The 22,004-nt window shown below is 48.5% G+C and overlaps 1 protein-coding gene across 5 annotated transcripts in view; it reads left to right on the top strand.

The window, feature by feature from the left end:
• The first annotated feature begins 812 nt into the window (after positions 1 to 812).
• Positions 813 to 22,004, top strand: part of TRPM4 (transient receptor potential cation channel subfamily M member 4) — a 43,258-nt gene continuing 22,066 nt past the window's right edge. For 3 of the 5 annotated variants that reach the window (XR_006263426.1, XM_043436722.1, XM_043436725.1), the window contains exons 1-12: positions 813 to 955; positions 1,262 to 1,329; positions 6,482 to 6,656; positions 7,263 to 7,443; positions 7,624 to 7,787; positions 7,951 to 8,134; positions 16,429 to 16,490; positions 16,625 to 16,816; positions 17,152 to 17,251; positions 20,353 to 20,465; positions 20,760 to 21,092; positions 21,273 to 21,404. Coding sequence is in view for 4 of the 5 variants with exons in the window: in XM_043436722.1 (XP_043292657.1) it covers positions 932 to 955; positions 1,262 to 1,329; positions 6,482 to 6,656; positions 7,263 to 7,443; positions 7,624 to 7,787; positions 7,951 to 8,134; positions 16,429 to 16,490; positions 16,625 to 16,816; positions 17,152 to 17,251; positions 20,353 to 20,465; positions 20,760 to 21,092; positions 21,273 to 21,404 (1,728 nt within the window). In the remaining variant the exon portion in view is untranslated. Of the gene's footprint in view, positions 956 to 1,261; positions 1,330 to 6,481; positions 6,657 to 7,262; positions 7,444 to 7,623; positions 7,788 to 7,950; positions 8,135 to 16,428; positions 16,491 to 16,624; positions 16,817 to 17,151; positions 17,252 to 20,352; positions 20,466 to 20,759; positions 21,093 to 21,272; positions 21,405 to 22,004 lie in introns of those variants that run through there. The other 2 variants (XM_043436723.1, XM_043436724.1) reach the window with 2 other exon arrangements.

Consider the following 22,004-nt stretch of genomic DNA (forward strand, 5'->3'; position numbering starts at 1 on the left):
TGCTCATCCCAGCACTGCCGCTCCAGCTCTTTGGGGTCCCATCCTTCTTCACGGGTCTCCCTCTCTCCACCGTTGTTTCTTCACCTGCTCTCTCAGGATCCCTGTCCCCCATCCTGAGGGTTCTGTCCCCTTCTGCTCACTCTTGAGTGTGTCTGCGTGCCCCCACCCTATCCAAGCCTTTCTCACTGTCTCTGTGGGTCATGTAGCCCGCCACCCATCCAATTCTCTGCCCCCACCTAAGTCTTTGTGTCCCCCCAACACTTTGTCAGTGTTGTCAGCGGACCCTCTGCCTCATCGCTGCCATTTCCTCTCTGGGTCTTCATCCTCCCTCTCTCTGGACTCTGTCTCTCACTCTCTGGTCCCCGTCCCCCTCTCCCTGGTCCCCGTCCCCTTCTCTGGGTCCCCGTCCCCCTCTCCCTGGGTCCCCGTCCCCCTCTCCCTGGGTCTCTGTCCCCCTCTCCCTGGGTCTCCGTCCCCTTCTCTCTGGGTCTCCGTCCCCCTCTCTCTGGGTCCCTGTCCCCCTCTCCCTGGGTCTCTGTCCCCCTCTCCCTGGGTCCCCGTCCCCCTCTCCCTGGATCTCCGTCCCCTTCTCTCTGGGTCCCTGTCCCCCTCTCTCTGGGTCCCTGTCCCCCTCTCCCTGGGTCTCTGTCCCCCTCTCTCGGGTCCCCGTCCCCCTCTCTCTGGGTCCCCGTCCCCTTCTCTGGGTCCCCGTCCCCCTCTCTCTGGTCCCTGACCCCTTTTCCCGAGTTCTGTTCCATCCTCCGCCCCGCCTCTCGCTCTACGCATCTCCTTTGCTCCCCGCCCCACAGACCTGGTCCCGCCCCGGGCTGGGCGGGGAGGCGGCGGATCCGGTGTGTCCCGGGCACTTCTGGAGCTCCGGGTTGGTGGAGGGGGTGCTTGATGTCAGATAGGTCGCTGTGGCCGCGGCAGCATGGTGGGTGCGGAGAAGGAGCAGGTACAGCGCCGGACCCGGGTCTGAGGAAACAGGGAGCCTGGGCCGGGCCTCCTTGCTCGCAGGGAGGAGGGCGCTTGAGACCTAGATTCTCGGGTCAGACAAAGGAGGGGGGTTGCTGGAGGCCGGGACTCCTGGGTCCCTGGGGACGGATAGAAGGGGGGAGGCTGGGGTGGGGTCGAGTCTCCGGAGTCCGGGAGACGATGACGCTGGGGTCTCGGACCCGGATCTCCCGCTAGGGCGCGGGCGGGGCACTCCGTGTCCGCAGGACTGAGCTGGATCCCCTAACCCCTTGTTCCTGCCCCCCAGAGCTGGATTCCCAAGATCTTCAAGAAGAAGACGTGCACGACTTTCGTCGCTGACCCCACAGATTCGGGGTGAGGAGCTCGCCCAGGGGACAGACCCTCGAGCGTCCGGGGCCCGCTGACCCCCGCACACCGCAGACCCCGCCCTTCGGGTCCTTTCAGTCCCGGGTCCTGTCACTGCGGACACTCCCAAGGGCGTTCCCCGGTGGCTCTGTATCTTGGGGAGGCCTTGGGTCAGTCTACAAACACTTGCAGTGTTAAAGCCCCAGGGCAGGCTTCTGTTTCTTTCCTTCCTGGTATCCCTTCTGGGTGTCTGCCTCCTGGTGTCACTTTCTCTTGTCTTTCTTTCTTGGCTGTCCCTGTCTCATTCATTCATCCCTTCCTTCATTCCTACAAGAAACTCTCACTCAGCACTTCCAAGGGGGAGCATTGTGTTCAAGAGTACAGGCCCCGGCCAGGGTTCACATTTCAACTGAGACACAAATTTTAACTGAGGCGCTAGGTGGCTTCTGGCAAATCATTTTACTTTTCTGGGCATTGTACTCATCTATTCTCTGGGCATAAAAACAGGCTCTATTTCCTGAAGCTATTGTGAGAGTTAAACAAGTTAATGCTTGCGGTATTTTGAAACAGCACCCAGCGCTTAATAAGCCCTGGCAAGTATGTCTGACTCCTACCGGAAGGTCGCAGTTATTAACTAGTGTGCGTAGACCCTGTGCTTGCGCAGGGTGACCTGGGGTGCAGAGTGGCCGCTCTTAGGAGCTCCCGGTCTTCAGTGATGGTCTCTCAAGGGGGCTCTGGCTTTCTGGTGTCCGTAAGACCATCCTTGGGGTATGGGAAATGTCAGTGTTCCTAATTTAGTGTGTGTTCTGTTATGAATATATTATATCAGTGCAGGATGGCTTGAATGATGTGTAAATATAAATACTATTTGGGGGTGAGTGCTCAGAAACTTTTACTGACGGGAAGGGTGGTCAAGGAGGTTTAGAAACCTTTGGTCTGGTGGGAAGAAGATGATTCTAAGGCAAGGAAGTGAGAGTTGCAGAGGACACACCGCTGGTCCCCGGGGGAGCATCTGGTTAAGGCTGGGAGGGGACACAGGAAGAGGGACCAGTGAGGGGGCATTTGAAGGTGATGGAGTTTGACAGCTGAAGGTGGGCTGGATTCCAGGAGTGGGAGCAGCAAGTATGAATCACCCCCTGTTGACATTGTGCATTGAAGAGAGGGCAGAGTTCAGGATGCCAGGGCCATCGGAGAGAGGAGACCAAGGAAGAGGGTGGGACCAGAAGTCACTGGGCCTCAAATGCCACCCTGAGGGGCTGGGGGCCGGGTCTGGGTGTTCCAGGGAGCCCTGGGAGGGGCGGGTCAGCTCTGGGTGTGGAACTCCCTGGGGGCCACGTGAGGATGACTGGGAGTTTGGGAAGCTGGCGAAAAGGCTGGGCAAGGGTCAAGTGGGAGGAGAAGAGGCCTGAGGCGGGCCAGGGCTGTGAGAAGGAGAGGAGGGGTCAGGGCAAAGATTCACGGAGCAGGAGCTTGGGGGCCGATGGATTTGTGGAATGAGGGGCAAGGGGAGGATGGGTCCAGACATCTGGTCTGGGGCTTAGGAACCCCAGAGATGGGAACCCAGGAGCAGGAGTAGGTTTGGGAAAAGATACCAAACTCAGAGTGGGGCTTCATGAGTGGAAGGGACCTGGGGGAACCAAAGGCATGGCAGACCTGGGTCAGGGACTCAGGACAGCTCTGCGACTTCCATCTTAGATTTGAGAAGGGTTTGAGAAGTCCTAGCTGTAGATGGTAATGGCACTGTGGAAGTAGGATGGGGGTGGGAAGAAAGCATAAAATCAGAGGCTGTTGCAAATGGGTAATTCTGTGGCCCACCCCTCCACCTCCCACCCACTGCCATGGAAGAGGGTTCCTTAAAAACTTGTCTCTGAAAGCTTCAAGATAGACACGCTACCTCAAGTCAGGACAGTGTCCAGCACACCCACTTATAATCTTCCACCTGATGCTTCTTTCTCTTCCCTGCCTGGCCCTCGGGAACACTGAGCTTGAGACCCATGTCGGGCAAGGGTCAAGTGGGAGGAGAAGAGGCCTGAGGCGGGCCGGGGCTGTGGGACGCAGAGAGGAGGGGTCAGGGCAAAGATTCACGGGGCAGGAGCCTGGGGGCTGATGGATTTGTGGAATGAGGGGCAAGGGGAGGATGGGCCCAGATGTCTGGTCTGGGGCTTGGGAGCCCCGGACATGGGAACCCAGGAGCAAGAGTAGGTTTGGGAAAAGGCATCAAGCTCAGAATGGGGCTTCACGAGTGGAAGGGACCTGGGGGAACCAAAGGCATGGCAGACCTGGGTCAGGGACTCAGGACAGGTCTGCGACTCCCATCCTAGATTTGAGAAGTCCTAGCTGTAGATGGTCGGGGAAGGCAATGGCACCCCACTCCAGTACTCTTGCCTGGAAAATCCCATGGACGGAGGAGCCTGGTAGGCTGCAGTCCATGGGGTCTCTAAGAGTCGGACACGACTGAGCGACTTCCCTTTCACTTTTCACTTTCATGCATTGGAGAAGGAAATGGCGACCCACTCCAGTGTTCTTGCCTGGAGGATCCCAGGGACGGGGGAACCTGGTGGGCTTCTGTCTATGGGGTCGCACAGAGTCGGACACGACTGAAGCGACTTAGCAGCAGCAGCTGTAGATGGTAATGGACACTGTGGAAGTAGGATGGGGGTGGGAAGAAAGCGTAAAATTGGAGGATGTTGCGAATGGTTAATTCTGCGGCCCATCTCTCCACCCCTCCACCTCCCACCCACTGCCATGGAAGAGAGTTTCTTAAAAACTTGTCTCTGAAAGCTTCAAGACAGACATGCTACCTCAAGTCAGGACAGTATTTGGCACACCCACTTATAATCTTCCACCTGATGCTTCTTTCTCTTCCCTGCCTGGCCCTCGGGGACACGGAGCTTCAGGCCCATGTTGGGAAGGCACGTGGCCCTGGCTCTGGGGAACACCTAGACTCAGGGGAGGCACAGAGGAAGGGAAGGCCGCAGATGAGGCCGGACGGGGCAGTCAGGGGAACGGGTGTGCTCTGCCAAGGAAAAGGTTTTCTAAAATCAGAGCCTTTTAGCCATGACTGGTGCTGTTTCGTCAGTCAGATGAGACCTGAATAGAAACCATTGTATTTGGGGACGTGCAGGTAACGGCTGATTTTATCGCGGACAATTTCGGTTTCGGTGGCCACGCAGAGAAAGGGGTGGGTAGGAGATGAGACAGGCAGACGGGGTGTCCTGGTCCACCAGAGTTTTCTGCAATGATGAAAATGTTCTATAGTCACATCCAATATGGCACCCACTGGCCATACATGTGTGGCTCCTGATTACTTGAAATGTGACCAGAGCAACTGTGGAACTGAATTTTTAATTGTATTTAATTTTATTTGACTACAAGGAGCACTGATTAGAGGCTATTGTACTGGATAGTTCAGGTTCTGGAACGTTCCTTGACGAAATTTTGCCAGGAAGGGCTCACGGGAAGTAGATGGACAGGAACGAGTGATGGGGGGCCCAGGGACAGGGTTGAGATGGGTGAAAGGGTCAGGTGGGTAAACTGAGGCATGCCAAGACCTTGAACGTTGACTCAGAAAGGAGGAGGGATATGTCCTATAGTTCTCACTCTGCCAGGAGCTGGTGTATTCAGTGTGGTTGCTTGATTCTTTTTATTGTCTTTGCGTGTGTGCGCGTGTGCTAAGTTGCTTCAAGCGTATCTGACTCTTTGCAGCCCTGTGGACTGTAGCCCGCTAGGTTCCTCTGTCCATGGGATTCTCCAGGCAAGTATACTGGAACAGGTTGCCATGCTCTCCTTCAGGGGATCTTCCCGACCCAGGGATTGAACCCTAGTCTCAATTTTTGTCTCCTCCCTTGGCTAGCAAGTTCTTTACCACTAGCACCACCTGGGAAGCCCCTATTGTCTTTACAACTTTTGCTAAATCCATGGACCACTTGTGCTATTCCTTTTAGAAAATTAGTCTAAGTTGTAGCTTACTCTGTTTATACTCCAGTATTCCTGCCTGGAGAATTCCGTAGACAGAAAAGCCTGGCAGGCTACAGTCCCTGGGGTAGCAAAGAGTCGGACACGACTGAGCGACTATCACTCACTCACTGTTTACATAAATGCCAGTCTCCCCTGATATCTGAATCCCTTCTGGCATTAGGGACCAAAGAAGTTTTGGTCCAAAACAAATCCCTCATCTCTCAACCCTCGGTGTTTGCTCTTTTAAAACTCGGGTGCCAATCCCATTAAGTCACTATGGATAATTGTATATTTATTTAGGGGGAAAATGACTTATATATGATCACCATAAATGGAAAATCCATTCCACTTGCCACAAAGAGAAAGAAACAAGCCATAAAAGACAATTACAATAAAAACTAAGCTGAAGTATTTACCTTCTAAATGGACGCTGTTGCCAGCCTTTTTCTAAGCCCGAGGCCAACTTTTCTCTGTTATAAAAAAAGTAATACAGAGTTAGGCATGACAAGTATTCTAGCACTCAGCTGAGCCTCTCTTCTTGACAGTAATCAGGAGAGCTCAAAAAGGAATGACTTTCTCACTGTGCTATTTAAGGTTATTTAAAGCTCTGTGTGGAGTTCACAGAGACTGGATCTGGTATGCAGCCCCCACTGGAGGAAATGTTGTTATTCCACTGGCTCCTCACAGCTCTCTGAAGTAGGCTGTGCTATTATTGTCTTTTCATTTGAGGGGGAAATTGAGGCTGAGAGGTGAAGCTACTTGGTCAAAGTCACACGGCTGCCTTGGCCTCTAGAACGCGCATGCTCTCTGAATCACTCTCTTGGTTTCCCTTTTCATGTGAATATCATCTTTCTGGACTGGGGGCAGCAAGCCCCCCCCCCGCCATGACCGGCCCCCCTGCACTTTACTTTCTCACTTCAGGCCCTGAAGGCAACAGTGAGGATGGGGCCCTGTACACAGACCTCCCTGCCCAGGCTTGCTTAGCCACCGTGGCTTCCTGCTGGTGGGCAAGGTGACTGCGGCTGTTCTGCCCCAATCTCTCCCTCAGACTGGTCAGAACCAAGGAGGGGCAGTGCCAGGGTCAGCATGGACTGTGAGCGCCTCTGGGGGGGACACACAGAAGTAGGGACATTTCTGCAGGCTGCTTGGGGTTGGTCGGACACTCCTGGGGTTCATCCTCTTCTTTCCTCCTCCCCCCACCCAGGGGGACTTTGTGCCAGTGTGGGCATCCCCGGGGCGCCCACCCCTCTGTGGCTGTGGAGGATGCATTCGGGGCAGCCGTGGTGACCGTATGGGACAGTGACTTGCACACCACGGAGAAGCCCACAGATGCCTTCGGGGACCTGGACTTCCTGGGCGCCGGCCGCAAGATCAGCAATGTGAGGCCAGCATGTCTGGGCAAAGCCGGTGGGACTGCATGCCTCAGCGTCCCAGCTGAACACTGCGTCTCCCCATTTGCCCATCCTTGTCTTCACCTCTCCTGGGTCTCTGTCCCCTCCACCCCTCTGTCTTTTGTAAGTCTTTCCTTCTCTCTCTGAGTCTCTGTCCCAATCTCTGGGTCGCTGTCCCCCCTCTTGGGGTCTCTGTCCCCCCTCTCTGGGTCTCTGTCCCCCTCTCAGGGTCTCTGTCCCCCCTCTCTGGATCTCTGTCCCCCTCTCAGGGTCTCTGTCCCCTGTCTTTGGGTCTCTGGGTCTCTGTCCTCCTCTCTCTGGGTCTCTGTCCCCCCTCTTGGGGTCTCTGTCCCCCCCCTCTGGGTCTCTGTCCCCCTCTCTGGGTCTCTGTCCCCCCTCTCTGGGTCTCTGTCCCCCTCTCAGGGTCTCTGTCCCCCCTCAGGGTCTCTGTCCCCTGTCTTTGGGTTTCTGGGTCTCTGTCCCCCTCTCGGGGTCTCTGTCCTCCTCTCTCTGGGTCTCTGTCCCCCATCTCTGTGTCCTCTCTCTGCATCTCTGTCCCCTCTCCCCGTGTCCCTTCCTCTCGTGTGTCCACAGTTCCTCCGGCTCTCGGACCGCACGGACCCAGCTACAGTTTACACTCTGGTCACCAAAGTGTGGGGCTTCCGGGCCCCGAACCTGGTGGTGTCAGTTCTGGGGGGGTCAGGGGGCCCCACCCTCCAGACCTGGCTGCAGGACCTGCTGCGACGCGGGCTGGTGCGGGCTGCCCAGAGCACAGGTGACTGAGGTGGGGGGGCTGTGCCTCCTGGCCCCCCATCTCCCCCCACTTCCCTGGAATGCCTGTCTTCTCCCCTGCCGTCTCTGTGTGGCTTTTGTCTCACTCTCCGGTCTCTTTCTGTGTCTCTGCACCAGCCTGCGTTGTCTCTGGACCTCACCACTACTCTGTGTCCCTGTGTAGGGGCCTGGATTGTCACTGGGGGGCTGCACAAAGGCATCGGCCGGCACGTCGGTGCGGCCGTGCGGGACCACCAGACGGCCAGCACTGGGGGCAGCAAGGTGGTGGCCATGGGCGTGGCCCCCTGGGGCGTGGTGCGGAATAGATACACTCTCACCAACCCCAAGGTGGGATTTGGGGTCTTGGAAGAGGGGGGCGCTGGGGGCCTGGAGTCCTGGGTCTGAGTGGGGAGGGGTCTGGGGCTTAGGGCTAGGGGAAGGGTGAGCGCCTAGTGTCTGTCCCCTTGGCCCTGATGGAAAGACCCCCTGGTCTGGCCATTTGTCCCCCCAGGGCTCGTTCCCTGCAAGGTACCGGTGGCGCGGAGACCCGGAGGATGGGGTCCAGTTCCCTCTCGACTACAACTACTCGGCCTTCTTCCTGGTGGACGACGGCACACACGGCCGCCTGGGCGGCGAGAACCGCTTCCGCCTGGGCTTCGAGTCCTACCTGGCCCAACAGAAGACGGGCGTGGGAGGTGAGTGCCTTCCTCCACTGCGGATTCACTTCCCGAGGCTCAGGATCCCAGTGGTCCCCTCTGGTTGGAATTTGGGGACTGCAGCCAGGGGGAGTTTCTTATGGTCAAGGGCCTTCCCCCATCACTTGCTGTGTTTAAAAAAGTCCTTTATCTTGAAATCTACAATACACAAAGGTGGACAGCTTGATAAGTTTTTAACAAACTGAACCCACTTAGGCAACCAGGACCCAGATCAAGAAACACAATAATACCAGCCCTCAGAAGCCTTCTCCTAACCACACTCAAAGGCCACCTCATCGTGTCGGTCGCAGGGTCAAGTAGTTCTGAACCTGTTTCTTATGACTGGAATCATAGCATCCTCATGTCTTAAATTCCGGCTTCTCATAGTCAATGTTACTTCTGTGAGATTCATCCATATCATTGCATGAATTGCAGTTTGTGATTAACCCATGGATCAAAGAAGGGAAAAAAAAGAAGCTAGGTAATATTTTGAAGTGAGTGATGGTTATGTCATGACATACCAACATGTTTGGGGGTGCAGCTAATGCTTGGGTTTCCCTGGTAGCTCAGCTGGTAAAGAATCCACCTGCGATGCAGGAGACCCAGATTCGATTCCTGGGTCGGGAAGATCCCCTGGAGAAGGGATAGGCTACCCACACCAGTATTGTTGGGCTTCCCCGGTGGCTCAGACCGCAGAGACCTCCTGCAATGCGGGAGACCTGGGTTCGATCCCTGGGTCGGGAAGATACCCTGGAGGAGGGCATGGCAACCCACTCCAGTATTCTTGCCTGGAGAATCCCCACGGACAGAGGAGCCTGGCGGGCTAACAGTCCACTGGGTCACAGAGAGTCGGACACGACTGAGCGACCTAGCACAGCACAGCACAATGCAGTACCTAGGGGGAAATCTGTAGACTTAAATGCGCATATAATAAAGAAAAGGAAAGGAAGGTCGAAAATCAATGATTTCTCTCCAATTTAAAAAAATCCTAAACAGAAGAGCAAGACAAATCTAGAGGAAGTAGAAGCAATGAAATCATACAGACAAGAGCATAATCACTAAAACAGGAACAAATGTCCAACGTACAAAATCAACTGAACAGAAAGCTGCTTCTTTATAAATGTTCCTTATATTTTAAAAGGTGTCCACCTAATTCTTGAAATTTAATTAGTTTCGGGGGCAATTTTAATCTTATTTTTATCATTTTATTTTTGGTTAATAAGCCATTTTATTTTTCTTCCCACTCATAGAACACACCCTCCCAGAAGAGACAACTCAAAGCTCCTTCCAGCCACTACTCCTTGATCAAAGTCAAAGTATCCAGGGCATACACACTAGTCTATCGGGCCCAGTGGTTCCAGAGTCCGACTCACACATGCAGAGATTTTTTTTTTATATATAATTAATTTTTACTGGAATATAGTTGATTTACGATGTGTTACTTCCTGCTGTACACCAAGGTGACTCAGATATCCATGATTTTTTATATTCTATTCCCATATAGGTCATTACAGAGTGTTGAGTAGAGTTCTTATTAGTTATCTACTTTATACATAGTGGGCTTTATACATAATGGGCTTTGCTGGTGCCTCAGATGGCAAAGAATCTGCCTGCAATGCAGGAGACCTGGTTCAACCCCTGGGTTGGGAAGAGCCCTCTGGAGAGGGGAATGGCTACCTATTCCAGTATTCTTGCCTGGAGAATTCCATGGACAGAGAAGCCTGGCAGGCTACAGTCTATGGGGTCTCAAAGAGTCGGCTATGCTGAGCGACTAACACTTTCACTCTTTGTACCTAATGTGACATGTCAATCCCAGTCTCCCAACTTATTCCTCCTGCCCTGCTTTCCCCCTTGGTAACCATAAGTGTGTTTTCCACATCTGTGACTCTGTTTTATAAACAGTTTCTTTCTTTTTTTATAAACAGTTTCATTTGTACCATTTTTAAAAATTCCACATACAAGCAATTATCATATGGTATTTGTCTTTTTCTGTCTGATGTCACTCAGGATGACAATCTCAAGGTCCATCCATGTTGCTGCAAATCACATTATTTCATTCTTTCTTATGGCTGAGTAATGTTCCATTATATATAATATATTATATATATAATTATAATTATATATACACACACATCACATCTTATATACGTATACACATATATTTATACATATGTGCTGTGCTTAGTCACTCAGTCGTGTCTGATTCTTTGCAGCCCCATTGACTGCAGCCCGCCAGGCTCCTCTGTCCATGGGGATTCTCCAGGCAAGAACACTGGAGTGGGTTGCCATGCCCTCCTCCAGGGTATTGTCCGAACCCAGGGATCGAACCCTGGTCTCTGGCATCGCAAGTGGAGTCTTTGCCACTGAGCCACCAGCGAAGCCCATTTATTCATATACACGTATATAAACATATACACATCACATCTTCTTTATCAGTTCTCCATCGACAAACATTGAGGATGTTTCCATGTCTTGGCTATTGTAAATAGTGCGCAATAGACATTGGGGAACATGTATCTTTTCGCATCATGGTTTTCTCCAAATATATGCCCAGGAGTGGGATTGTTGGATCATATGGTAGCTCTATTTTTAGTTTTTTAAGGGACCTCCTTACTGTTCTCCATAGTGGCTACACCAACAGTGTAGAAGGTTTCCCTTAATCTTATTTTTAAAATTATCTTTTTGGGGTGTAAACTGACTTTTTGGGGTATATAATTCGTGAGTTTAGGCATATGTACAGAGATTCATGTGGCAATTCCCACAATCAGGATACACCAGTTCTGTTCCCATGAAGGCATTTCTTTGGTACCCAGCCCTTGGCAGTCACTGATCTGTTTACTATCATGCTGGGCCTCTCTCTTCCAGAAGATATATAAATGGAATATAATATATGACCTTTTGAAATTGCCTCCTTTCACTGAACATAATATTTTAATGTTAATTTAATATTTTAACTAATTTTTAAAAAATCAATATGTGTTTAATATGTGGCAACTTTAATATGTGTTTATTGGAGCTAATCAAACCATGCGAAGGTATGTAAGGAAATTCTTATCATTGCCGTGAGTTGTAGTTTGTAAATAATCCACAGGTCAAAGATGAAGAAGAAAAAAAACGAAGTTAGAAAATTCCCTTCCCAGCTCCAGCCCCCTCTATTGGGGTAATCAGTGTAATATGGTTTGGGATTTATCCTTTTATACCTTCCTCTACATTTATAAAATCTTATGCAGTTATATTTCCACCTCTATGGTCTTTCTTTCTTTTTTACTATACATATACATATCACTTTCTTATAACCATCCTTTTAGGTCTAAACTTCACTATCTTGCATCTCCTTTTAATGGTTGCATGACATTCCTTTATAATGTTTGTTTCATCTGTTATTTAAGTTTTTCTCAGTTGGTGGATACTTAACCTGCTATCAGTGTTTGGCACTACAAACAATGCTGAAAAAATATCTTTGTATAAATGTCCATAATTACATCCCAGTGTTTTATTTTAATTTTTTTAATTAAAAATTTATTTTTCCTGGCTGTGCACCACCACTTGTGGGATCTTAGTTCCCCGACCAGCGAGGCAATGCAGGGCTAATCACTGGACCGCCAGGGAACTCCCAACATCCAGGTGTTTAAAATTCTATACAGTAGATCTTGAAAGTGAGATTGCTGTGTGTGTACTAATAGTACTAGGGCACTTTCTCAAAATGTGTAGCAGTTTTCACTCACTCTCTCATCAAGAATATGTGAGTTTCCTTTTCCATTCAGTCTTAACCAACTCTGGATATTCTTGCTTTAATTTTTCTCTTTTTTTGCCAACTTGATGGGCAGAGAGTGATGTATCACTTTAAAAAATTTTTAAATTTATTTTATTTTTGGCTGTTGCTGGGTCTTCATTGCTGCGCTTGACCTTTCTCCGGTTGCTGCGAGTGGGGTCTACTCTCCAGTTGCAATGTGTAGGCTTCTCATTGCAGTGGCTTCTCTCGTTGCAAAGCTTGGGCTCTAGAACTCAGGTTCAGTAGTTATGGCACATGGACTTAGTTGCCCGCAGCATGTGGAATCTTCCTAGACCAGGGATTGAACCCGTGTCTCCTGCATTGGCAAGCAGATTCTTAACCACTGGACCACCAGGGAAGTCCTGATTTCGCACTTTTAATCTATCTAACCATTGTTAAAAGATATAAACATATTTTGTTGGCTGATCAGATTTCTATTCAATATGAATTGAATATGAGAAGTCTATTCATATTCTTTGCTCTTTTTGAATTAGATTCTTTTTTAATCTTTTTATAAGAATTCTTTGTATCCTGTTGATAGGAAAGCTTCAACTGTTAGATGTATTGTAAAATTTTTAAAAGATACTTTAATTCTGATGTCTGCTTTCATAAAAATTTGATCATTTTAATGTGGTTAGGTATATTTGCTGTTCCTTTCATAGCCCCTTGGTTTCCCTTGGTTTTTTAGAAAAGTCCATTCCACTCCAATGCTATACAAATATTCTAAGTTTTCTTTTTTAATATCTTATACTTCTATATTTAAATCTTAATCCATCTGGAAATGATTTTTACATATTTTGAGGTAAAGTCTACATTTCTTTCTTCCAAATGGGAAGCTGTATTTTCTTCATGACCATTTAATAAATAAACTATCTTTTCCTAGCTAAATTGAAATGCCACTTCAGTTATATATTCAGTTCCTTTATTTTTTTATTTATTTATTTATTTTTTTTTATTGAGAATTGAGCATATCTGACATGTTTATTTTTGCTTCTGAATCTGTTACAGGTGATAGAGGAAATGACATTGAACATGGAGTCAGGGACCCCATATTCTAATCACAGTTCTACCATTGATTTCCTATAAGACCTTTAGCAAGTCACTCAACTTTTCTGCATTTTGGTTTAATTCTTTTTTTTTTTTTTAATTTTTTTATTAGTTGGAGGCTAATTACTTCACAACATTTCAGTGGGTTTTGTCATACATTGATATGAATCAGCCATAGATTTACACTTATTCCCCATCCCGATCCCCCCTCCCATCTCCCTCTCCACCCGATTCCTCTGGGTCTTCCCAGTGCACCAGGCCGGAGCACTTGTCTCATGCATCCCACCTGGACTGGTGATCTGTTTCACCATAGATAGTATACATGCTGTTCTTTTGAAACATCCCACCCTCACCTTCTCCCACAGAGTTCAAAAGTCTGTTCTGTACTTCTGTGTCTATTTTTCTGTTTTGCATATAGGGTTATCGTTACCATCTTTCTAAATTCCATATATATGTGTTAGTATGCTGTAATGTTCTTTATCTTTCTGGCTTACTTCACTCTGTATAAGGGGCTCCAGTTTCATCCATCTCATTAGGACTGGTTCAAATGAATTATTTTTGACGGCTGAGTAATATTCCATGGTGTATATGTACCACAGCTTCCTTATCCATTCATCTGCTGATGGGCATCTAGGTTGCTTCCATGTCCTGGCTATTATAAACAGTGCTGCGATGAACATTGGGGTGCACGTGTCTCTTTCAGATCTGGTTTCCTCAGTGTGTATGTCCAGAAGTGGGATTGCTGGGTCATATGGCAGTTCTATTTCCAGTTTTTTAAGAAATCTCCACACTGTTTTCCATAGCGGCTGTACTAATTTGCATTCCCACCAACAGTGTAAGAGGGTTCCCTTTTCTCCACACCCTCTCCAGCATTTATTGCTTGTAGACTTTTGGATAGCAGCCATCCTGACTGGCGTGTAATGGTACCTCATTGTGGTTTTGATTTGCATTTCTCTAATAATGAGTGATGTTGAGCACATTTTCATGTGTTTGTTAGCCATCTGTATGTCTTCTTTGGAGAAATGTCTGTTTAGTTCTTTGGCCCATTTTTTGATTGGGTCATTTATTTTTCTGAAATTGAGCTGCAGGAGTTGCTTGTATATTTTTGAGATTAATCCTTTGTCTGTTGCTTCATTTGCTATTATTTTCTCCCAATCTGAGGGCTGTCTTTTCACCTTACTTATAGTTTCCTTTGTAGTGCAAAAGCTTTTAAGTTTCATTAGGTCCCATTTGTTTAGTTTTGCTTTTATTTCCAATATTCTGGGAGGTGGGTCATAGAGAATCTTGCTGTGATTTATGTCGGAGAGTGTTTTGCCTATGTTCTCCTCTAGGAGTTTTATAGTTTCTGGTCTTACATTTAGATCTTTAATCCATTTTGAGTTTATTTTTGTGTATGGTGTTAGAAAGTGTTCTAGTTTCATTCTTTTACAAGTGGTTGACCAGTTTTCCCAGCACCACTTGTTAAAGAGGTTGTCTTTTTTCCATTGTATATCCTTGCCTCCTTTGTCGAAGATAAGGTGTCCATAGGTGCGTGGATTTATCTCTGGGCTTTCTCTTCTGTTCCATTGATCTATATTTCTGTCTTTGTGCCAGTACCATACTGTCTTGATGACTGTGGCTTTGTAGTATAGTCTGAAGTCAGGCAGGTTGATTCCTCTAGTTCCATTCTTCTTTCTCAAGATTACTTTGGCTATTCGAGGTTTTTTTGTATTTCCATACAAATTGTGAAATTATTTGTTCTAGTTCTGTGAAAAATACCATTGGTAGCTTGATAGGGATTGCATTGAATCTATAGATTGCTTTGGGTAGAATAGCCATTTTGACAATATTGATTCTTCCAATCCATGAACACGGTATGTTTCTCCATCTGTTTGTGTCCTCTTTGATTTCTTTCATCAGTGTTTTATAGTTTTCTATGTATAGGTCTTTTGTTTCTTTAGGTAGATATATTCCTAAGTATTTTATTCTTTTTGTTGCAATGGTGAATGGTATTGTTTCCTTAATTTCTCTTTCTGTTTTTTCATTGTTAGTATATAGGAATGCAAGGGATTTCTGTGTGTTAATTTTATATCCTGCAACTTTACTATATTCATTGATTAGTTCTAGTAATTTTCTGGTAGAGTCTTTAGGGTTTTCTATGTAGAGGATCATGTCATCTGCAAACAGTGAGAGTTTCACTTCTTCTTTTCCTATCTGGATTCCTTTTACTTCTTTTTCTGCTCTGATTGCTGTGGCCAAAACTTCCAACACTATGTTGAACAGTAGTGGTGAGAGTGGGCACCCTTGTCTTGTTCCTGATTTCAGGGGAAATGCTTTCAATTTTTCTATTCAGTTCCTTTATACACCAAACTATTTCTGAACCTTTTCCTCTTCTACTTCTCTATGTATTTATTCCTGTGCCAAAAATACATTTTGTTTACAGCAATTTAAAGATGTTTAAATATATATACCAGAGAAAGTTCCTCCTCACTGTCCTCTTTCAACAATTTTTTAACTCTTCAATATTTATTCTTTCATATTAATTTTAAAATTATTTTGTTCCATTAAAAAAGAAAAGAGGAAAAACATTGCCAACCTCCTTCAACTTCCCTCATTCCCCAAACTGCACTGAATTTATGTTACATTGTGACAGGTTAACATGGTATTTACTTTTCCATTTATTCATACCTTGTCCTTAAATAAGGTTTTATCAATCTTATAAAAATATTACACCTTTCTATACAAATTAATCTCTGGGTATTTTATCATTTTTGTGGAAATGTGGATAAGATACATATTCTTACTAGCTGGAAAAAAAGTTTTTGATTCTTGTGTATTTTTCTTGTATTAATCCACTTAACCAAATTATCTTATTAGTATTTAGTTATTTTGAGTGGAGTCTCTCCAATTTTCTGAGAACGTAAATCATCTTTTCTTCAAATAAATCTTTGTCTCTTCCAGCTTAAAAAAAATACAAGTTTTCACTCCAGTTATTTCATTTTCTTGCATTATTGCATTAGTTCAAGACACCCAGATAAGTGTGACTGGTAGTAATGTTGTCTCATTCCTTATTTTAATGAGACTAGAGTTAATAGAAAACTTTTATGAGTTTGCTATTGGGCTTTGATAAATATCTTTATTGTATTTGAATAGTCCTTTCTATTCTTTATTTCCTTCATTTTCTGTTTGAACTTTCATCCTCTCCTGGCTCCAGGTCAGTTAATCAGTCACAGGATTGACTCATGCCTCATTCGGGAACCCAGGAGTCCAGGTTCCCAGCCCTGTCCTCCCTTGAGAAGTTCAACACTACTGTCTTCGAGTTCCGGCCCCTCCCAACATCATCAAAGGCATGACAGTTTCCATGATGAGCCTCAGAACTGAGGATTAAGCAGAAGCCAGTGTTTGCCCCAGGGACTCCTGGGAAATGTGATTCTCTGCCATTCCCAGCAGAGGCTGATGGGAGCTGACCAAGCCTTCTGCTCCGTTTTCCCTGCAGGGACTGGCATTGACATCCCTGTCCTCCTCCTCCTGATTGACGGTGATGAGAAGATGTTGAAGGTATAGGAGCCCGGGAGGCCTGGGGGCTGTACTCCTGGGTCCCAAGTCCTGGAGGAGAAGAGGGCTGGGAATCTAGGCTCCAGGAAGGGTGGATGCTTTCCTTCCCTAACCTGCCTCCCCCTTTTATTCTGTAGCGGATAGAGAACGCCACCCAGGCTCAGCTCCCCTGCCTCCTGGTGGCCGGATCTGGGGGAGCTGCAGACTGCCTGGCAGAGATCCTGGAAGACACTCTGGCTCCAGGGAGTGGAGGGGGCAGGCGACGTGAACCCCTAGATCTGATTAAGCGTTTCTTCCCCAAAGGGGACCCTGAGGTCCTGCAGGCCCAGGTAGGACACTGAGGGACCAACTCTGGAACCTGAGATGGGCGAGAGCTGGGGACCTGGATTCCTGGGTCTTGAGATGTGAGGATGCTGAAGATTTGGAGTCCTGGATCCAAGGGAAGGGGAATGGGGGCCCAGTCTCCTGGAGATGAGGAAAGCCTGGGAACCTGGACTCTTGGGTCTGAGGGAGAAGAAACCTGGGGGCCTGGACACCCCTAGGTTCTGGGAGTAAAGGGTCCTGGGCACCTAGACTATGGGGTCCTGCAGGGGAATGTTCTCTTTTGTCTCTGTGGCCAGGACCAGGGAATTGGGTGGGGGTGGCAGAATTTGGTATTCTACAGGTGGAGAGGATCATGACTCGGAAGGAGCTGCTGACAGTCTATTCAACTGATGATGGCCCTGAGGAATTTGAGACCATCGTTTTAAGGGCCCTTGTCAAGGGTAAGACTTGGAATCCCCCAACCTCTGCTTCTGTCAGCTCAACTTCGGACACCTCTCAGTCTTTGGCACTTTACCTATCCTCTCTAATCTACATTGTGCCCCTTTTATCTCTTTCCTTTTGTCAGTACCTTTTGGGGCTTTGCATTGTGCTATTCGACAGTTTTCCCAAGATACTTTCATTATGTTCCAACATTGCTTTCTTTCTGTTGCATCCATCCACCCATCCTTTCATCCATCTAGCCAGCCATATGTACACTGATCTATCTACCCATTATTCCCTTCATCCTTCCATTCCACCATCTGTTCAACCATTCATCCATCTTGCCATTCACCCATTCTTCTATCAATCTATTCACTCATCTGTTAACAATTCCATCCACTCATCATTCTTCCATCCATTCAGCTTTCATTTACCCATCCATGTTTTCATCCATCCATCCATCTTTCATCTATCCGTCCTTTCATCCATCCATCCTTTCATCCATCTATCCATCCATCCTTTCATCCATCTATCCATCCATCCTTTCATCCATCCATCTTTTCATCCATCCATCTTTTCATCCATCCATCTTATCCATCCATCCATCTTATCCATCCATTCTTCCATCTATCCACCCAGGCTCACCCTTTCTACCTTTCCTACATGCCTCCAATATGTTTTTAGCCCTGAGGCATGGTGGCGTCAGAGAGGAACCAGAGTGCCATCTCCCTGTGAGGGACTTCTGATATTTCACTAGGGGAATGAATGATGAAAACCAAGATAGGGAGCGCAATGGCCACGTGGTAGAGGCTGATGTTGGAGCTCATTATTCATTCAGCCAAGACTATCTTAGGCTTCAGAGATAAAAGCAGTTCCTACCTGGGCTATTTGGACACATCTTAAGTAAAACTCAAGACAAAAACATGGGTGAGGAATTGCTGTCAGAAAGGCGAGAAAAATTCATTTGGGAGGTGGTATTTGAGTTGGGCCTTGAAGAGCCAGTAGAACCTGGAGTTAGTAAGATGGGGTGGTGGGATAAATAAAGGTGGATCCCCAGGGCTCTGTGGGGATGTGGGTGAGGAGGGTCATTTTTGGTGTCAGAAGAGTTTTACATGGGAAGTAGTCACCTAGATAAAAAGAACTCCCAAGAGGCATACTGTCAATTTTTAATGTGTTCTGAGCCCCAGGTCCCCACCCCAATTGCATGTACCATATTCTGCGATGAGGTAGTTATTTTTGACTTTGGAATCAGATAAAACTAAAATTTGAATACCAGTGTGGCCCCCCCTCTCTGCTGTGTGACTTTGAGGAAGAGACCTTCCCTCTCTGAGCTCTAGTTTCTGTCTTTGAGAAAATTGAGATAATACCTGGCAGGAGTGTTTTGAGCCTCAGCAGTTCCTGCCCCAGGGGAAGTCTGATAAATGGGATCTCTCCTTAATATGATTCCATTTCTTGTGGGGACACATCCTTTAATAGAGGATGGCAATCAGTGAGCAAATGTGATTCATTTCACAGAAGTTAACTCACCAGCCTCCTGGGAGAAAACAAAGCCGCTCTCTAAGATGTGGTTTGAGGGGGTGGTGGTATAAGTCCGTGGCTTGCAGAAGGGCAAGTGATCACACTCTGCTGGGGAAACTGGAGATGGCTGGACAGGCTCAGCATTGGCAGAGTTGAAGGGATGGAGTTTCAGCAGGTGAGGAAGGAATGGGGGAAGGGGATGAATGCTTCTTAGAGTCTAGGAACACCCAGGCCCTGTGCTGAGTGGGTAGCACACGTCATTGCCCTGATCCTCCACCCCTGCCTAGAAGGATCATCTCCCCAGTTTGCAGATGAAGAAACTGATGCTCAGAGAGGGGGATAGTGACTTGCCCAAGGTCACACGAGATTGACTGCACACTTTTGGATCAAAGTTTTAAAGGCCACTTGTTCTTCCTTGTTCTTTTGAATGGCCTCAGGGTCTCCTGAAGCCCTGCTAAAGTTTGGATTTTTTTCCTGCTACAGTCTCCTCCTCCTCACAAATACTCCCAAGTTGCAGGAAGCCAGAGTGACTCACGTTTGCTGTCATATCCTGTGCTTTCCTGCACCCAGGCTTTTGCTTGGGCTGCCCCTGCTGCCTCAGAGATTCCTCATTTTAGACGCATACTTACAAATCCTGCTAGTCTTTCAAAAGCCCTTCCTCATTGTCTACCCTCTAGGAGGCTCCCTTGGGTGTCTCCATACCTCTGTGACTGTAGCCTCCTCTGGCCTTGATCACATTCTACACCCACCTCCAAGGGGACTGATCACTCTGAGGGTGTTTATGTGATTCTGGGACACATTCTGGGATTTCCCTGGAATGAGGTTCCTTCAGGGCAGAGACTGTTTCCACTTTCTCTCTCCATCTCTCTCACTGCCTGGCCCATTGTTGTTGCTGTTGAGTCGCTAAGTCGTGTCCGACTCTTTGCGACCCCGTGGACTATAGCCCACCAGGCTTCTCCATCCATGGAATTCCCCATATACCGGAGTGGGTAGCCATTCCCTTCTCCAGGGGATCTTCCCGGCCCTGGGATTGAACCCGGGTCTCCTACATCACAGGCGGATTCTTTACAGTCTGAGCTACCAGGGAAGCCCACCTGGCCCATAGCATACCTCAATAAATGTAAGTGAGTGAAAAAAAAAGTGAAGTCAGTCATGTCTGACTCTTTGTGACCCCATGGACCGTGGCTACCAGGCTCCTCCGTCCATGAGATTTTCCAGGCAAGAGTACCAGAGTGGGTTGCCATTTCCTTCTCCAGGGGATCTTTCCAACTCAGGGATCAAACCTAGGTCTCCTGCATTGCAGGCAGATGCTTTACCCTCTGAACCACCAGGGAAGCCCCAATAAATGTAAAGTGAATATAAATGATTCCTTTTCCTCTTCTTGGGGCCTCTAAACCACTGGTCTGTGTTCTGTCCCTGAGCTGAGTGACTTTATGCTTTTAATAGCCTGGCTTCTTAAAGGCCCCAGACTCTGCCCAACAACACTAACTTTATACGGAGGTTAAATGTCAGGCATCTCAAGAAGAAGCAACACAGATGCTCATCTTGTTCCCAGTCCCGCCCCACCCGGACTTCATGCCCTCTCTCCCTGTCACCCTTTCAGCCTGTGGGAGCTCTGAAGCCTCAGCTTACCTGGACGAGTTGCGTTTGGCTGTGGCTTGGAACCGTGTGGACATTGCCCAGAGTGAACTCTTCCGGGGGGACATCCAATGGCGGGTGAGGGTTGGGGCTGGGAGGTGGGGATCCTGACAAAAGGGATGCATTTTCCCCGCTCCAACTCCTTTGACATCTGGCTCTGTCTTCCATTATGGCCTGTCCAGCCTTCTCTTAATTGTCCATCCGTCTCTGGCTGTCCGTCTGTCCCCATCTTGTTTCCTCTCTCCCCATCCATCCATCTGTCCCTCATTCATGGTTCTGGACTCCCTTCTCCTGTCCTTAACCTCTGACCTCGCCTGGCCTTCTGCCCGCCTCAGTGCTCAACTCTTCCCCCATTCATTCCGCCCCCACCAGTCCTTCCACCTGGAGGCCTCCCTCATGGACGCCCTCCTGAACGACCGACCGGAGTTCGTGCGCTTGCTCATCTCGCATGGCCTCAGCTTGGGCCACTTCCTGACCCCGGTGCGCCTGGCCCAGCTCTACAACGCAGCGCCCCCCAACTCACTTATCCGCAACCTTCTGGACCAAGTGTCACACGGCGCAAGCGCCAAAGCCCCAGCCCTTAAACCCTCTGCGGAGCCACAACTTCCGAAGGTGGGGCAGGTGCTGCGGATGCTCCTGGGGAAGACGTGCGCGCCGACGTTCCCCGCCGGGGGCACCCACCGCAGCGACGGCAGCAGAGAGAACGTAAGAAAGGAGGGTGGGAGTAGGGTAGCCCCAAAGGGGCCTGGGGGCGGGGCTCTGCCGGGGGGAGGTGTGATCAGCGAGCGGGCTGTGCCACTGAACTAAGTGTGGGGTTGATGGTTGGGGCGGAGTCAGGAAGGGGCTGGGGCGGAGCCAACCTCAGCGCGCCTTTCCCGCCCGCAGTCGTTTGTGCTGTCAGACAAGGCTGCCTCGGAACTGATGGAAGCTGTCGCCGGGCAGGCCCCCTGGAGCGACCTGCTGCTCTGGGCGCTGCTGCTCAACAGGGCTCAGATGGCCTTGTACTTCTGGGAGATGGTGAGTGCTGGCTTGACCTATGATTCTACTCTCTCCTACATCCCTGGCCTTTATTTCTACCGGACTCCGGTGCCTGAGCAGGAAGGTTCTGGCACCCCCCACTCCCCTCTCCATTCTTTTTTTTTTTTAAACAAGTTTTACTGATTTATTTTTAATTTTGCCCATACTCTGCTGCACGTGAGATCCTAGTTCCCGGACCGGGGATCGAACCTTTATCCCCGCCCACCCCCGCCTTGGAAGAAGGAATCTTAACCACTGGACTGCTGGGGAGGTCCCCCTCTGTTCTTGATATATGACTCTGAGTGCTGCTTCTTTCTCCTGCCTCTCCCATCATGCATTTCTTGTAACTCGACTTTTCCATTCACCATATATGCTGGGCATTTACCCCGTTCATGCATATGCATCGGGGCTTCTCCCAGGTGGCTTGGTAGTAAAGAATCTGCCTGAAATGCAGGAGATTGTGGGTTGGATACCTGGGTAGGGAAGATCCCCAGGAGAAGAAAATGGCAACCCACTCCAGTATTCTTGTTTGGGAAATCCCATGGACGGAGGAGCCTGGCAGGCTACAGCCCACAGGTTCGCAAAAAATTGGACATGTCT

Source organism: Cervus canadensis, chromosome 18 (genome assembly GCF_019320065.1).
Source record: "Cervus canadensis isolate Bull #8, Minnesota chromosome 18, ASM1932006v1, whole genome shotgun sequence".
Taxonomy (NCBI): domain Eukaryota; kingdom Metazoa; phylum Chordata; class Mammalia; order Artiodactyla; family Cervidae; genus Cervus; species Cervus canadensis.